Here is a 17,337-nt window from a genome sequence, read left to right as displayed (position 1 = left end):
CGACGTCAACTCAAGCATCACTGAGTTGTCGTTTCACTAGCTCGGTCGAGGCCTGCAGGTTTTGCTAACTTTTAGGACGAATTTAAATGTGCTTAACAAAGACGTCGAATTGAATACAAATCGTGGAGTAAACGAGGATAGCACTGACAAAGATGAATATATAGAACAGCTCGAAGCCCGATCACTATTTTCAAGTCAAAGTATGCTCACAGAAAAAAACAGAAATTCCGCATGTGACTAGTGACGCAGTTATTAGATAAGACTTCGGGCATAGTTTAGGCTACCTGTAGCTTCATGTTCAAAACACCTGTATTACACCTGTATGTTAATGTTTACTTAGCACACACCTTCCACTCCTCCACTTTAGCATTGACAGCCACCATAATCTGATCATCAGTGTCTGTTTTGGTGGCAAACTGCATTCTCAAATCTTGAACCTAATCAAAGAAGAAAATCAGATGGGCACAAACAATACTAAATATCGCTTGTGTCCTTATGTGCAAATTTGGTTGTATGATTGTTCACAATAATTTATTTTCTGCTGTTTTTTTAAAGCTCTCTTTTTGCTAAAGGGATCCGCAAAATGACCATGCGAGAGTTCGGGAGAATTGTCCCCAGAAGAACAGCCCTTCGAGGAGAATACCGAGGGAGATTTCGAAACTGAACTCCACAGACACATGATTTCCAGCGTCGTGAGGGATGCTTGTTGTCTGTGCATTACATTTCAATCATCTCTGTTTTGGAGTTTTTCAACCAGAAGTACACTCTTGAATACATAAATAAATACAGGGCAGGCAATTAAGAAAATAAAAAAAGACTAAATTGATGTCAGAAATATCGGTACTCGTTATAATCTCTAAAAGAATCGTGAGTTTCCTCCTAACAAATGGTTGTTGAAATCTGCATTCCTGTTTACGGAATTGGGCTAAATTTCCCCTTGTCGTATACATATAGGCAATAGGACTGCCAACATTTATATGATAATTATCAACAAGCAGTCACGTTGGAGTGCTAGGCCGATGAGCCTAGAATAGAAGAGAATCCTAGTGAGTGTTCACGTTGTGCTTCTGGAAGTCTCCAACGGTCGACCTGCACATTATTTGCACATACATATATTTGTGTTTCGTATGCGTTCCTATAATACGTTTGTCTTATCTTACCTGCGCTCTGAGGGCATCTCGCTCTTTCCTCATATCATCAATTATCAAGTCTGATTGTTGAAGAATGGTCTGCAACAAGAAAAAAAAACAATTGTCATAACTGGTCATAACTGTCAATCTGTTCTGAACCTTCTACATGTAAATGCAAAAAGTTACAGGACAACAACACAAACGAAAAAGATTTGCTATTCTCTTCTTCTGGTTGATAAAGTAAACGTCAAGGCCGCTAAAGTGGTTGAATTTGTGCCTGACATAATTTCATTCAACCTTGAAAGCATGCCACGGCTATATACATGGGTGTTACTAAAAGAAGTGAGTCGCCTAACAGCAAACGTTCGCTTTCACGGTTGTGCCAGAATTACGTTCAAAACAATGACATAAAAATTTCAGCCCTATAAAAATTTCTGTAAGGTAAATGCTGAAGTAACAAATCATTAAATGACCTTAAGCTTAGTGTACTCATCGGTCATCTTGTTCATCTCTTCTGTTGAGTCTTCAAGTTCTTTCTGAATATTATTGATGCGCTCTTCCAATTCATCATTGGCTTCTTGAAGGACCTACAGATATGACAGAAATGTCCATACATTAAAATGTTTATTATGATAGTCGATATTCTTACAGCGAAGGGAAGTCTGGAAAAACAACTCTCCATACGCTACAAAATGTACACAATGTAATAATCCGAGTTGTTTCAAATTGGAAGGGACATTTTTAGTTAATTTCACTTGAAAAAGATGAAAATAGAAACAAAAACATCCAAGGTTTGGTAGTTAAAATTCAAACCTTATTTTATTATACCACATATTAAATGGTACACAAACCGATCCCGTAATTTCTCAAGGATAAACTCCCAAACAAAATTCAACATGGTCATCTTCAACACTGCACTATCATAAAAACCCAACATTTTCTCCCAAAATCGTGTTTAAATTCAACAATGCTATTTCGCACCCTCATTCCAATACGTTTTTGTGTCCGATGAGTCGGTGGAGACCAAGTGTTACCGAAACGAAGTGAAGAAACATAGCTTCTTGCAAACAACGGTGTATTATGTTATTACTGTACGATTGTCATAAAGAAATGCAGGAGCAACAATGTATGTGCAAAACTTGTAATTACAGAACGTTCAAATGAAACCAAAAAATATAAAAAAAATTAAATTTGAAATGTTGTTGGGTGAAACATGTCAAAGGTAGAACGGCATTTACCCTAATTTCATCTAGATACTCTGACAATTCCTTGTTCTTCTTTGACATCTTGTCTTTAAACTCAGAATCACCTCCTCTCCGCATCACCATGCTTTCTCTCTGACCAAAGTACAAAATTGCAGATGATTACAAAAGACATTGAATTTTAAAGACTGGGAATAAAGAAACACGGAAATTAAAAGCATAGGGCATTCTATCAGTAACACAGCTTCATTATTCCCATTTTACGTACACAAATTGCACTGTTGGTTGTTTTTATTGCACATTAAACAGATCATACTGTGTAAAAGATGAACAATTAAGCAGACTGAGGTTAATACTACTAAACTTCTTCATTGTGCAGGATGTGTTCACTTTTGATTTAGATGCCGACGTTTAGACTACATACTGCGAGTGTTCATCAGGCAATAAGGTGAACCGACTGTGCTTCACCTTTAAAGCCGGAAGGATGTGTTCTTGCTAAAGTGGATAACATGCTCTCAGTTCTCCATACATGACATTCAGACGGAGAATTCACTAAACTATTAGAATTCATTTAACCAAAAAACCTGAGATCTCTAAAAAAACGTGGCTAACATAGCTAACGCAGCATGATATGATGTCATTCATGTTAATATTTTTTTATTATTGAATGACTGACGCCATTTGTCATACACTAGAATAATTATTGAATGAATGACAGTTTACAGAACTGTTGGCAACCGTTATGGGCTATCGCATGGGTATCTGAGACTATCAAACATACTTCCGTTGAGTCACACAACAACAATGTTTCCTATCTGGTAGAAACGTAGATAACGATGGTAGTGGTAGTGGTAGCAGTAATGGTAGCAGTAATGGTAGCGGTAGCGGTTAGGGTTAGTGGTTTGGAGGAGGTTACTCGACTGTCTAGCAGGCAGTTCAGACACAACTTGATTGCGTTGCGCTCACTTGTGTTACGATATGTTGATTACATTTATAACTGTTTGGCTGTTTGCTGTACAAAAAGTCGTTGTACATATCGAATAAAACTTTTTTTTTTAGGTCTTCCCTCGGCGGTTTAGCTGTGATTGAAATACGGTGCCAGGAGGAAACTAATACAAGAGAAGCGATCAGAACGATCAAGCTATCATGACAAACGCGAAAACAGCGACTACTAATACAGCGTCTGCAGCAATCGTACACAATAAGCTATTAATACCTTCTTTTCCAAGTGAAATACCGATACCTAAACCTTTAAAGCTCGATAGGATTGACGTTAAAAAGTCTTGGGATAATTACCGTAACGCCGTGGTTGTAAGGCTTCAGCGATTCGATGAAGAGTACGAGACAGCAACGTTTCGTTCAGCAGTCAACGAGGAAGCGCTTGAAATTTACGAGGACACGAATATTAACCTTCCCAAGAATTCGAAAGTACTTAACTAACGAAACAGTTGAGAGACATGCGTTTAACTCCAGATGTATCATCGCTTATGTATCATCGCTTAGAACACTTGCTGAATCGTGTAATGTTTGCAAGATTTATTACTTTGTGATGGGATTGTGTTTGGTGTTTGAGACCCACCATAACAAAGAAGCTTCTGCAAGAAGGGCACTTTACCCTCGAAAAAGTGATGACAGATCGACATTTGCAAAAGTGGGGAGACCACTACCCAGCAATTAAAGGATCTCGCAGCAGCATCGGATCCGAATGAGATACATACTTTAAAACAGCGTTGCAAAAAAAACCTGGAAAAGAATGACCGAAGGGTCGCCAAAAAAAGTAAATACTGCAGCGGAACTCACGAGCTCAAGCGGGAGAAATGACCTGCATATGGCAAAACATGTGGAAAGTGTGGTAGAAGAAATCACTTCACAAATGTTTGCTGCGTGGTACCAAGAAAAAAATCTGGACCCCGCCATCCAGTTCACAGTGTTAGGAGACTACTCTAGTGACTTTCGCGAATCTCTGTTTACGGTCCAATTGACTCTCGAAATTAGGTCAGTGCACGCATCACAGACTACTGCCCCTTCCAAAATAGATGAAGCACTGAAGATTAAAGGTGGGGCGGAATTTCATTTCCAAGTCGAAACTGGGGCCGCATGTGACGTCTTTAAGTTGAGCGCTTTCCAGAGAATAAAATTTGTGGAAAGTCACACCAAGTTGAACCATGCAAGTCCTCAAGATGCAACATGCCTCTACTCTAAAACCTCTTGGGAAGTGCAACATGCAAGTGACTAATTCCAGGTATAAAAGGAAGTACAAAGTCACCGTTACTACCAAGCAAGATGCGCACCGTGTCAATCCTGATCGGGAACAAAACCGCCCACCAGATGCAATTATTCACAGTAAGGAATAAAAGGATTAAGGCCCGTTTCAAACGTCGAACTTTACACGTACCGAATCTAATGCAAATGAGCGAAAATGATATTTTTCATTTGCATTAGATTCGGCACATGTAAAGTTCGACGCTTGAAACGGGCCTAAATCTGCACGTCTCAAAACAGCCGAGCAGCCATCCAATGCAAACATGAATGCGAAGCTGACAAGTAGCAACCATTGAGAAGAGTTCCCGAAGCTATGAGAAAGCCACTGAAAGACTACCTTGATGACCTTGAAGCTAAAAGTGTCATACAGAAAGTAGAAATTAAAAATTGAAGCGCAGCCAGGATTAGGCATATTAAAATACAATAAAAAACGTTCTCTGGCTAAAAATTTTCAAAAAGAATATAAGCTTTCGGCTGTCGATCTACAGCCTTCCACGGATAAAACGTTGAATGTGAATTAGTGAAATATATACAGAAAAGGCGAGATAAAAATGATAAAAAGAACAGAGTAAAGGTATGAAAAATGGTGGCTATTGTTTAAAAAGAATTTTGTACTGATTAGGAATCGGCTTAAAGTTATTGTCAGCATGCTTGGTAGAAGAGGTGTGCCAGGCCTCTAGAGTTTTCCTAACACGAAAAGAGCCTTTGTCTATAACTCGAGAATGATTGAAATCAATGCGATGCCCGAAAGACCACGCATGTTTCGCAATGTTTGACCCATTAGCACATGTTTGAAACCCGCAAGAAAGAACACGTTAGGAATGTAAAAACATGTGCTAATGGGTCAAACATTGCGAAACATGCGTGGTCTTTCGGGCATCGCATTAATTTCAATCATTCTCGAGTTATAGACAAAGGCTCTTTTCGTGTTAGGAAAACTCTAGAGGCCTGGCACACCTCTTCTACCAAGCATGCTGACAATAACTTTAAGCCGATTCCTAATCAGTACAAAATTCTTTTTAAACAATAGCCACCATTTTTCATACCTTTACTCTGTTCTTTTTATCATTTTTATCTCGCCTTTTCTGTATATATTTCACTAATTCACATTCAACGTTTTATCCGTGGAAGGCTGTAGATCGACAGCCGAAAGCTTATATTCTTTTTGAAAATTTTTAGCCAGAGAACGTTTTTTATTGTATTTTAAGAAAGTAGAAAGACCAACAAAATGGGTGAAATCTGTTGTGGCTGCAAAGAAAGGTCACGGCAAGCTTCGCCTTTGCTTGGACTCAAAGGCCTTGAACAATGCACTAAAGAGATGCAATGTTCCAATGCCAGTTATTAAAGAGATCCTAAAAAAGTTTATACAAAAGTGGACCGCAAGATGTTTATTGGCAGATAAAGCTTACAGAAGAGAGTTCTCTTCTTATGACCTTTACCAAAACCTTTGGCAGGTATAAATGGAATATGCCCTTCGGGACTTCGCCGACCAGTGAAATATTCCAATTGTGCTTACATGAGGCAGTTGAAGGCCTTGCTGGTGTGTAGGCAACAGCAGACGATATTGGCTGGCACTGGAGACACGAAACGGGAAGCGATAGCTGATCACGACATCGAAATTAGAAAGATGTTGAAAAGGTGCCAAGAGCGAAACATTAAAGGGGCTAGGTAAATGACATTTTGACATAGACTGATATAAATTTGAAAAAAGGTGGGCCGACGTTTTTCAAATTTACCCAAATTCAATCCATTTCAATCCTCTCCAGTTTTGTCCATCCATGTCCCTTCCTGGCTTCCCTGTGTTTTGTAAGAGTTCTTCTATAGTTTTGAACAGTTATTTTGATATTTTAGTTAATTCTATGACCATTCAATCAGTGCTGAAATTGCCTAAAATTGCGTGACCTAGCCCCTTTAAGCTGAACAGAAGATGACTTTTCAGCAAATAGAGGTTCCCTGTATTGAACATTTGCTTACTTCAGAGGGACTGAAGGCAACACTCAGGCAAAATTGTAGTTCTTTATATAGGAAGGCTAAGTAATGTGTTAGGTGTTAGGTACATTATGAGTACTTTAGGTTACCTTGAAACGTTCCTGCTCAAACTGTCAGAAGTCTCTGAGCCTCTCGGGCAGCTTACCCAAAAGGGTACAAATTCAAGTCGTATGCGGCGAAATTCTTGACAGGGAATTCAGTAGGATGAAGGAGATGGTGACAGCTCCACCACTGCTGAAGTACTATGAGCGAGGGAAGGACCTTGGAGCTGCATTACGCCAGGATGGTAGCTGCTAGCGTATGCAAGCAGGGCCCTCATTCCAATCGAAAAAAAAACCCGTATGTACAGAAAGAGAAAGAACTTCTTGAAATCGTATTTCCAACAGAAACGGTTTCACCATTATAACTACACATTATGCAAACTGCAAACTATCTGGCACCTTATCTGGCAGTCAAATATTTCAAGGAAAACCAAGCTTGACTTCTTTAGAGCATACGTTGAGAGTATCCTCTTATATGGCAGTGAAACCTGGACAGTGAAGAAAGATCTACAGGACCGTCTCGATGGCACTTACACTCGACTGTTAATGAGGGCTCAGAATATATCATGGCGCGAACATAAAACCAAGGCAGACATCTACGATGGTATTCCACAAATATCGTCCATCCTTGCTCAACGCCCAGCCAGATTTGCTGGCCACTGCTATCGATCTAAAGACCAAAAAATCTCCGATGTCATTTGCATGAGGTTCCCACGGACATCTAGAGGAAGAAGACCTTTCAACTACATTGACTGTATAGCAAGGGACATCAATCAAGATATAAATGATCTCCCAAATTTGATGGCTGATAGAGTCTCTTGGAAAAGCATTGTTAACTCATTCTCGGATGCGTCCGCATGATGATGATGATGATTATAACTACAGTACGGGAGATCAGTGTTGAATTTGACCATAAGGCTTTGGTGACGATTTTCACTAAGCCACTGGTCTCTGCCCCAAGAGATTACAGAAGATGTTATTTCGTTTGGACTGACGAAGGTAGAATGCTTCTTATCGCAGCACACAACATGATGGCAAAAGCGTCTCCTTGGACTTCGGACCGCACTGCAAGAAGTGTTTGGGTACCAGGTAATTGGACCAAAGTGTCTTGGTGCAGACTACACGTAACTCTTAGTGGTCACTGGATAACCCCAATGCGAAATCCCGTGATGTCTTTCGCAAGAGGGACACTTTAGTTGGGTTTTATTTGCGGCTGACCACCCAGTGATTGCTTCGAATTTCCTTGAACTTGCAAGGATTTCACTTTTCTTCCCACTTGCTCTATTTTGTCGCTTGAATTGTTGACACCTTTCCAAAAATGGGATGGTTAATTACTCTCAACCTTGATTCCACGAAATATCTCCAATGCCCTTTGGAGTAGTATCACTTTTCTCCTGCTGCATCATTTTATTTGCCACTTCATGTCATCATACCATTTCAATCTGAGGGTAAAAGGCACCCTATCAACTATTCTGTTTAGAGCATCTAGATTCTCTGAAGCGACTTAGGTAGCCGATTTCTCTGACAGTATTGCTGCCACTTGTTAACTGAATTGAGCACTTTTGAAGTGCCTCACCGTCTTCTTCACGAACTGGCTGGCAATTAATGATGCAGTCACACACACATGGCAGTTTTTTTTTTTTGGATGGCTGCCCATGTATCTGTCTACTAACAACTTGCGAGCTTCGATGTAGACCCCCTCATATCGCTAAGCAGCTTTGAGGGAGTTCCTGCACTTGGGCACTTGAATACTGCAGGATACTCAGATCGCGCGTTTTCGGTCAATCAAATTCTCGAAGGTTCTGAGGAAGTTGCAGTATTCTTTTGGATCACTGCTAAACACAGGAATGTCAGGTTGAGGTGCGATTAATGCCATTACTGCTTATTGTTGCTGCTGTAGGAGATGGTGAATATCCATGTCTCAGCTTGGAGTTGGATGTGGGTTGTGTCTTGACGGCTGAAATTGGGTGATTTTATCGCAAAATGGACAAGCTTTAGGACTGATGGAATTTGGTATTGTCAGGGGGCATAAATGGAAGAGCAGGGCATATAGGGAATAGCAGTTCTGACTCCAGTGGAATCGTTTTCAGGAGCTCATTATTAGGTTTGCTTGTTTCACTTCCAAATGCGATTTCATCTACGATGTATCAATTGCTGTTCTCTGCTATGTCACTGCGTTCCGCCGCAGAGAAAACGTTTAAGTTCTAATCAGCAGAAAGGCAACAACACGTTGAAATAGGAAGGACACGACCAGTTGTGTTTATTGGGGACGAGAAAAAGCTAACATACAAGAAATAAAGTAGTGGCGGAGAAAAAACGAATTACATCACTGTAAACTACGAGAATAAACGTAAACAGCATACTGGAAAAATTAAGCTCGGCAAGGTGCGAGCGGTAAAACTAGCTGCGTCGAGTGACTAACGCGAGAGGCGACAAGGCTTAAATACCGAGATGTGGCGTAAAATCCCTAGAGGATCAAACTGCGGCCATAAATGCAAATTCCGAACATAAACACATTTATCTCGCTGTACCATCTCAAACTCTGTGACTGCCTGAGCTGACTTCTTCAGTGCTCTGTGAGGGCTACCATTTCGTGTTCCTCAGCCTGGATGTACCCACCCCTCTGCCATTTTGGTTTAAAATCTTAATGCAACTCTTCTCTTTTCTTCTTCAATTTGACGGAGCCTTCGAAGTGTAGCAGCTTCAGCCTTCAAGATTGCCTGTCTAGCAGCGGCTTTTACACCAGCACTTGACACTGCGCCATGGGAGCACCCCCATGATATGCCAGACGTCGTTATTCATATACTATCTTCAGGCAGGATATCTATAGATTTAACTAGTTTACAAGCTTCAATGCCCGTCAACCATAGTTTGAAGTTTTGTTGAAGCTGTTTTACTTGATCTGAGACTAATTCAAAACAAAATATCTGCTTCTTCCATAGCTCCCTCTCCTTTTAATCGATTACACAGCTCTTCATGTGCAGGTCAAAAGTACTGAAATGCTCCTTTCAATTCAGTTAGTGCCTTCAACATTGTCCTTGTTCGCCATTAGACGCATTACAAACTTTACTTTACATTTTTTATTTATTTAGAGAAATCAGCATGTTATGAGTAAGTCAATACACTCTATTGCAGACAACCAAAAGAAAATATAAAATCAACAGCATCTTTTAGCCGGCCAAATAACATGTGCAGGCTAAAATGCACTGTCCTGCTTCTGATTGGCTGAGAAAATGTCAAATGACTGCTTTCAACCAATCAGATCACATCCAGGGCTGTCACTGAGGGCCTTAGGCCCGGTATTTACCCTGGATACTCCCTAACTGCTTTGTTCTTCAACAATCTCCACCCACTAGTTTGATCTACACTGCAATTTGAAGTGGCCAAACCGTCATAAAGATAACAATTTTTTTGTCAGCCCCGTTCATGACTGTGCTAACTACATAATGTATCATTAGTAAAACATTCATTGATGATGCTCAAACTGAGGTGAGTGGGATTGAAGGTTATGGAGCAATAGACACCACCAAATCAGCAAGGTACTGTACTGTAATTGAGGGTACAATTTATACTCATTACTTATTGTGTGACCTTTTAATGTTTACTTAAAAAACATCATCCAATCAGCATCTTTGGTTCTCAGGATAAAAAACTTGATAAGTAACACACAGAAGGCTGTTTGGAAGTTGGCTTCAAAATGATATTCTGCACAATTATGAAATTTGAAGTAAAACTACGTAATCAGAATCTTTACCCCTTATTCTTAACCTTAATAGCTTTCATTAACATTCCAATATCAACTATCAAATAGATTGCAGGCAAACCTGTTGCTCAATTTGTCGCTGTAAATCCCGCATGTCCATCTTGCCTCTATCCAGCTAAACATCAAAGACAATTCATACTTAATGTCATAAAATTCTATTGACATGCAAGATTTTTGCAATTATATGTTAAAAGAAAACTTAATTAATCTTAAGAAATAGGAATAGGAAGTCCTAGAAATGTCCACTTGCAGAGTCAGGGGAGTCAGGATGGCTTAGTGGTTATCAACAGTGCCTTCCACCTCTGCGACCCGGGTTCAACTCTCGGCCCCGAGATCGTATGTGGGCTGAGTTTCAGTCGATCTTAACCTGACTCAGAGGGTTTTTCTCCGGGTACTCCGGTTTTCCTCCCTCAGCAAAATCGACTCACAGTCTATTCCATCAGGCTGTGGTGCTGTGCTCCGAGGTCATACATGGGTCGTGTTCAGGGGCCGAGCGCCTAGCCAGCAGCACAGCTCCTTCGGTCCGACCTCGTTGAGCCGCGCCCTTAGCAATTCGGTCTCGGACTGCGAGTAAGGGTGTTTAGCATGTCACGTATTATTATTATTTTTTATTATTATTTGATATCCTAAAATATGTCATACACATTACGTCCTAAGGTTTCTAAATCAAGTCACTGACATTATCTGCATTATCTTTGAAAGAACGAAGTTTGTGAGATTTGCATGCACTGCTAAACTGTCACTATAATTACAATGTATTTACGATATCAATGTGCATGTAAATTATTTTGTTAAATTAACCTGTTGCAAAAATAATATGTGCCATAGGGAGAAAGCACAAGAGAAGAACAGGACATAAAATAAATAAAAAAGAGAAACCTGTTTGAAATCAGGTGAATCAGAAAATCAATGACAAACACCAGCAGAAGACACTCACATCTCTCTTCAAGGACTTGTTTTCTCTTTCTGCTGCATCCAGTCTGCCAACCAGCTAAAAGATACATACATGTACTAATTTATCATTGAGTATTCAACCACTTTGTCTCCCAATATTACGACGATGGACTCTCCTGTTGATTTCGATGTACATTGTATGAGTCCATATAATGGCGTACATGTACAAAAATTGAGCTCATATAAGAACACAGTCAAAGAAATTGTACAGCAGCTATTCATGACTTCATTTCTCTAACATCATTCCTCAGGAAAATCAGCCAACCATCTCATGATAGCCAGTTGTCAAGAAACTAAATGAAAAGTTATTTCACAGGTTGAATTATACTAAATCATCGACACAGAAACTTCATCATGCTTCCTTTTATCCAATGTTAATGTAATGTAACATACCAAACACTTGAACCAAAATTTGTTCAGAAAGACTATGCTATAAGCTAATATTTAGAATAAACATTACATGTAGTTTTGAGTGAAATGTTACCTGGTAATTCCTATCATTGTTATTATAAAGCATAATTTCCTTCATTTTAAGAAGAGCAAAATTATGCGCTAACATTTGCAGGAAAAGGATTCCTTCCTGGAGTCATCATTCTTTGACACAAACCTTCAGCATAATTAACATTCCCATCTTCAAGGTTTTGTGATACTTACAGTACTCTCTAGCTTAAGAATTTTACTGCTCTAAAAAATACTGTATCGCATACAGATACAACATGCATGTCTAGAAATTCCCATAATTAACTGCAAGAGGATTTCAATAAGCATCAAAAAGTGTCCCCTTGTTCTTCCCCCCACCTTAAACATCACTTGTGTCTTGGAATAAAGGCGATTAAAGTCACAAATTGACCCCCAAACTTTTTTGCTCCTCAAGAAGGGATAAACAGCTGCATTTACCCTAAGCTAAAAATAACCCCTACCTAATTACCCTTACTGATGGAAATAGGTAGCAAAGGCTTAGACTTATGCACCTATCAATGTTAAGCCCCAGGGCTGGGGGGGGGGGGGGGAATTTTGACATTTTCTGAAAAAATGAGTCAATTTCCCCACCCCCAGGACAACATAACTGGCCAAAAGTATCAGTATCAAAAGCCCCCACGCTGGGGCGAGTAAAGATGGCCAAATTAATACCCTTCAGACCTCGCGGCACACAATAAGAGTACAATGTATGTACCACTCACCTTTCGTTCAGCCACCCCCCGGGGCTTAACATTGATAGGTGCATTAATTAAAGGAACACTTTGTATTGTATGTCAAAATTGGGTGTGCATCTAATTACTTCCAATTTTCTGAACGTAAATCCTACTGGAACACAGAATGCTTATTTTATACACGACAATAGAACAGAGTCAAAGAGGATGAGAAAGGAAAGTTGCAGTTACTTTACGGTATTAATATTCAAATTTGACTAACTTCATCATTTTTGTTTTTTTCTTGGAAAAAGGCTTCTTCTTTCTCGTTGAGTTCTCGTTCCAGTGCCTGTTAACAAAAAAAAAAAGTCAAAATTGCACTCTAAAGCATCTTAGAAGCTGTTTATTGCAGAGCTCAAGAAAGTAGTTTAAACAATCTGTGGAACTGCTTGTGGCCTGACCTTCTTTGCCACAACTTACATGTACTCATTTGCCCATATAAATGGTAAACAAATACAATGCACATTACTGATTCAGAAGCAATGCTCACATTCCTACTGTTCTCAATCTGTCTAATCTCTCTCATGAAGTCTTCTCCTCCAGTACCATCATATTTCTAAACACAGAAACATGCAAAATTAATGAGAAGAACAACTAAAAGTAAAACTGTACTTGTAACCAGCAGCAGTCAAAAGACAAATATTTTTATTTGAGGTTACAGAGTCTGTAGTGTGCCAGAATGGAAAATGTATTGGACAGGAGTTAAATCAGTTTCCCACATGTAAGACACTCCATAAAGCTACTGTTGAAATGAATGTCTTCATGGTGGAAGGCAATAAGCCATATTTTCAGCTTATAAGTTGCATTCTCAAAAATTATACAATGAATATCTTCATAAATAAATTCCACACTGATATTAAAACTAAAAAGACATTATTTTTTTCTCAATGCATGAGCGGATGGAATTCTGCAAATCGTTTAATCTGATTGGCTCTGGGAGCAGGCAGAATTTCTCTATCTTGCCTGCCGACACAGGCATGAGCTTGTGTCATGACCTTAAACTTCCATTTTTTGACACCAAATCCATTTACATACAGAAGTGTTTCAAAACAGATATTTATTAGACAGTTAAGAGGCACAGAAATACATGTAGAACTCAAATATAAATATTTCTCTTTCTGCATCCGCTATCAAAGGGGGTGCAAGTCAACAATTAAAAAGTGATATCAGAGAGAATAAGAGAGAGAGAGGGAGAGAGAGAGGGAGGGGAAAAAGTTTTAGCAGCTAGGGGTCAGTCCATATACATGTAGCGAAAACTGTGACCTTGGTCTTTGGGCAGCATTTTCAAGACCTCACGTTTTCTGCTATACAGACCTCCCAGCTGGCAAATAACAAATATGTATTTTTTACAGACTTGTCATCATTTAACTAAAAGATGCATATAATGCCCTTTTGGACCTCTCACCAGTGGTAGTTCAGGTTGGGGGGATTCACTCTGTCAATTAATACCAGAAACAACCAAAAGCACAGTTTTTAATAAAAGTCAAAACTTAATTGTGTATGAAGCTTGTGACCTTTCAGGTGCTAGATTCCGAAAACAAAACCAAGTAACAGTTGTGGACTTAATTTTGTCCTGTAAAAAAAGCATGTGAACATCACAAACAATAATTATTTCTTCTTCATACCCGATATCGTTGAAGCTCCCCTTCCAAATGTGCAATTTCATCCATCATCTCTTGTTCTGCTGACCAATATACATGTACGTGTACTCATTATTACTATTATTATTACATTATTATCCAGATAGTAACTCTTTTAAACTTGATGTCCCATGTCATGCACTTTAAATACTGCACATAATGCACCTATCCCTATAATGCTAAACAAAATGAGTGCAGGATTGTCAAAAGTACCTGTAAATGTAGTCAGCTTCGGGCCAAACTTTCAACATATCTTTAACAGTATAAATGACCCACCGTTTATCAAAATATAATGGAGTTCCCTCATTTTTACTTCCTATTCTTCAAAATATAGTTACTTAGTTATAAATCTGATTTTATTAAAAACGAGTTATTTTTTAAACTTGATAAGCATTGCCCATAGGTCAAACTTTTTTTCAATTTCCTTTACAGTTTTACATGCATCAACCCTCTAACATTACATGTATTCGGAATGATACACTGTATATCATAGTGATGATCCACAATACCTCTTTCTCCACCTCCATTCTTAGCTATCTCCTCGAGTGCCATTTCAGCCTGAAGTGATTTTACCTATTTGATCATAGACATACAAACTAAATTCAGTAAGACGTTTCTTATTTACTTGTCAAATCAACCATGTCAATTTTACCAAATTTACCAAAAAGAAATCATCAATTGGTGAACACTTTTTCTACACCTTCTATTCACAAATGGTGCAATACAACCCCAACTCTCAATGAAAGAAATTGCAAAAACTACATTGTGTTAAAGTCCATACAATTTGTACCCAAACACGCAACATCTTTAAGGACTGGTCTAAACAACTTTCCTTGTGTTTAAGAGAGTTTGTTTAAGGCCTCAAAAGTTAAGACCCTTAACTGTCACAAACCAAGAAGAATGAGTTCAACGCAGAAGAGAATATAATTACGAGTTACTACAGTATCATAACAATTTAAGGACTGTGCCTACTATTGTTATTGCGCATATGTTCTACACATCTCGAGATACTCAGATTTCCTATGGGTGGTGCTTATTAAGACAGGGATATTTTTGCGCAGTTTAAAACTATTGGGGGGAAGCAGAACTTAGCAAGTGCTCTAATTTGGAATCCAAAAAGAAATTTGGGGGTAACCACGCATTTTTCAGAGATAATTAAGCTTCAATTTAGAAAAGAAAGTCACACATACCTTTGTAATTTAAAGCTTTTTACAAATATGTTGACAAATTATCTTTGAAAAATGAATGGCTACCCCCCAATTTTCTTTTTGGATTTCAATAACACTTGCTTGAAGATCTGCTTTTCCCGCATATTCAGTAAACCGCACAAAAATACCTTTGAATAAGTCGGCACAGCCTTTAAGGCAATTAGAGACAAGGGCGTTGCCTTTATGGAGGCTGTAATGTTGCTATAAAATAACACCTTTTGGGGGTACAATACAATATTTTTTTTCCTTTCATGCAGTGGTTAAAAGTTGACAACCACCCGAATTCCATTGCTAGACCATTTCACATTCCATTGTGGATAAGTATAGGAATGAAGGCAATGTTGCGGGTGGTCTTATCGCTGCAGCAATACAACTTTCTCCCTTTTTTATGCAAAAGCCACTTGCTAACATTTAGAGTGCAAGGTCAACCAGTACATGACTCATAATAATTATTATTTGTTTTTGTTGACTATGTAAGCTTACAAGAAAAGAGCAGTACAACAAATGCCAATCTTTAAATTGACTTTTAGGTCAACATTTAAACGAAAACGGTAGTGTAGCGGTAGCTAACGTTAAATTATATAAATAGGGGAGCTGGAGAGGAAAGGAAGAGAAATATAATGCCGATAAAGTCAGACCATTTGGCGAGTACCGCCATATATCAGTACAAAAAAAGGTGTATGACAACTGCAGACTGCCGACTGCCTACAAATAGCGCTGATATAGAACAGTAACTTATTTAAGTCTAAGCACCCATTTTAAAACGGTTAGCGTTCAATAACTGCGAGTTAGCGTTGGTATGCAGTCTGCGGTTGGCAGTCTGCAGGTGTCAGATACCGATACAAAAAAGGTCACAACAACTTCCGACTTACACCGTACAGTACACCTTCAGTCCTAACTCACCTTCATCACAGCCTTAGTCACCTCAAACAATTTAATCATCTTGTTCGCATCAACAGCTTCTTCAGAATTAGGGCTAACCGATCCCTTGAGAAGTAAGCAATACACGAAACAATTCGCATTCAAAAGTTAAAAAGCGAGAACCATGATAATTCAAAGCTTACCATCTCTAGGAGGTCATACATATCGTCCGCCGCATCAACGTCTTCTCGAAGGGCTTCAGCATTAGCCCCCATCACCCTACCCCAGTCTAAAGGCGGCATTTTTTTACACGAGATAAAATATTTCTCGATGTATTAAATCAAGATCGCAATGGCGTTAGATTTGCAGATCACAAAAAAACCTTCTTTACGAAGTCTTTCCTCGTCCGCCATTTTTGAAACAATTGTTGACGATATATTACAATGGTTCCTATTGGCCACTAACAAAATAAAAGCCAATCACAATGAAGCTAAGTTCAAGCATCTCAATGCAAATTTCTAATTTGAGGAAAATTCATTACCAAAAACATGACATACCTAGACATAACTAGTTTCCATGGAGATGAAGCTATCTTCATGATTTATTACATGTACAGATACTGTACAGGACACGGGGGCCCGTTTCTCGAAAGTCCTGAGAACTTTCCCCGCGCAAACCTTGTTTTCATAAGCTTGGTCTTTTAACAAAAAGCAAAATAAGAGACAATAGGGGTGTTGTGGTCTATCAGATGGACAAATCTGGGAGGTTTGCTGTCGACACTTGAGATAAGGGAGCGTTCACAAAAACTTGTTGGGAGGGGGATTGATGAGAAATTGGGGTTCCCCCTTAAAAAATTAGAAGTAAAAGGGTTGTTGGAAAAATATAAACACTCTCAAATGGGGGGTACTTTAAATAATGAAAACAAAAATTGTCATTAGCCAATGTAAACACATATTAACAAAATATAGTATTCAAGAGTGTAAAATGGGGTTGACATGACAGGCCTACATGACTCCCTTCTACGTGGTCTGGTTTCCTTTTCCTTTGTCATATTGCTCTGTCGAGTACATATTTGAAGGGACACCTCTTTTTGGCGC

General features: G+C 39.0%; 1 protein-coding gene across 3 annotated transcripts in view; it reads right to left on the bottom strand.

The window, feature by feature from the left end:
* Positions 1 to 16,663, bottom strand: part of LOC138007412 (centrosomal protein of 290 kDa-like) — a 74,852-nt gene extending 58,189 nt beyond the window's left edge. For 2 of the 3 annotated variants that reach the window (XM_068854300.1, XM_068854302.1), the window contains exons 1-12: positions 16,444 to 16,650; positions 16,283 to 16,366; positions 14,681 to 14,744; positions 14,157 to 14,215; positions 13,022 to 13,087; positions 12,755 to 12,820; positions 11,325 to 11,378; positions 10,449 to 10,502; positions 2,369 to 2,467; positions 1,604 to 1,717; positions 1,161 to 1,229; positions 348 to 437 (exon numbers count right to left, since the gene is read on the bottom strand). In XM_068854300.1, the coding sequence (XP_068710401.1) occupies positions 348 to 437; positions 1,161 to 1,229; positions 1,604 to 1,717; positions 2,369 to 2,467; positions 10,449 to 10,502; positions 11,325 to 11,378; positions 12,755 to 12,820; positions 13,022 to 13,087; positions 14,157 to 14,215; positions 14,681 to 14,744; positions 16,283 to 16,366; positions 16,444 to 16,542 (918 nt within the window). In that variant the 5' untranslated portion in view covers positions 16,543 to 16,650. Of the gene's footprint in view, positions 1 to 347; positions 438 to 1,160; positions 1,230 to 1,603; positions 1,718 to 2,368; positions 2,468 to 10,448; positions 10,503 to 11,324; positions 11,379 to 12,754; positions 12,821 to 13,021; positions 13,088 to 14,156; positions 14,216 to 14,680; positions 14,745 to 16,282; positions 16,367 to 16,443 lie in introns of all 3 variants that reach the window. The other variant, XM_068854301.1, reaches the window with a different exon arrangement.
* Between the last annotated feature and the right edge of the window lie 674 nt (positions 16,664 to 17,337).

The sequence above is a fragment of the Montipora foliosa genome, chromosome 6, assembly GCF_036669935.1.
Source record: "Montipora foliosa isolate CH-2021 chromosome 6, ASM3666993v2, whole genome shotgun sequence".
NCBI lineage: Eukaryota > Metazoa > Cnidaria > Anthozoa > Scleractinia > Acroporidae > Montipora > Montipora foliosa.
Note: the sequence above shows the minus strand (reverse complement) of the source record. Positions and strands in the feature narration are given on the sequence as shown.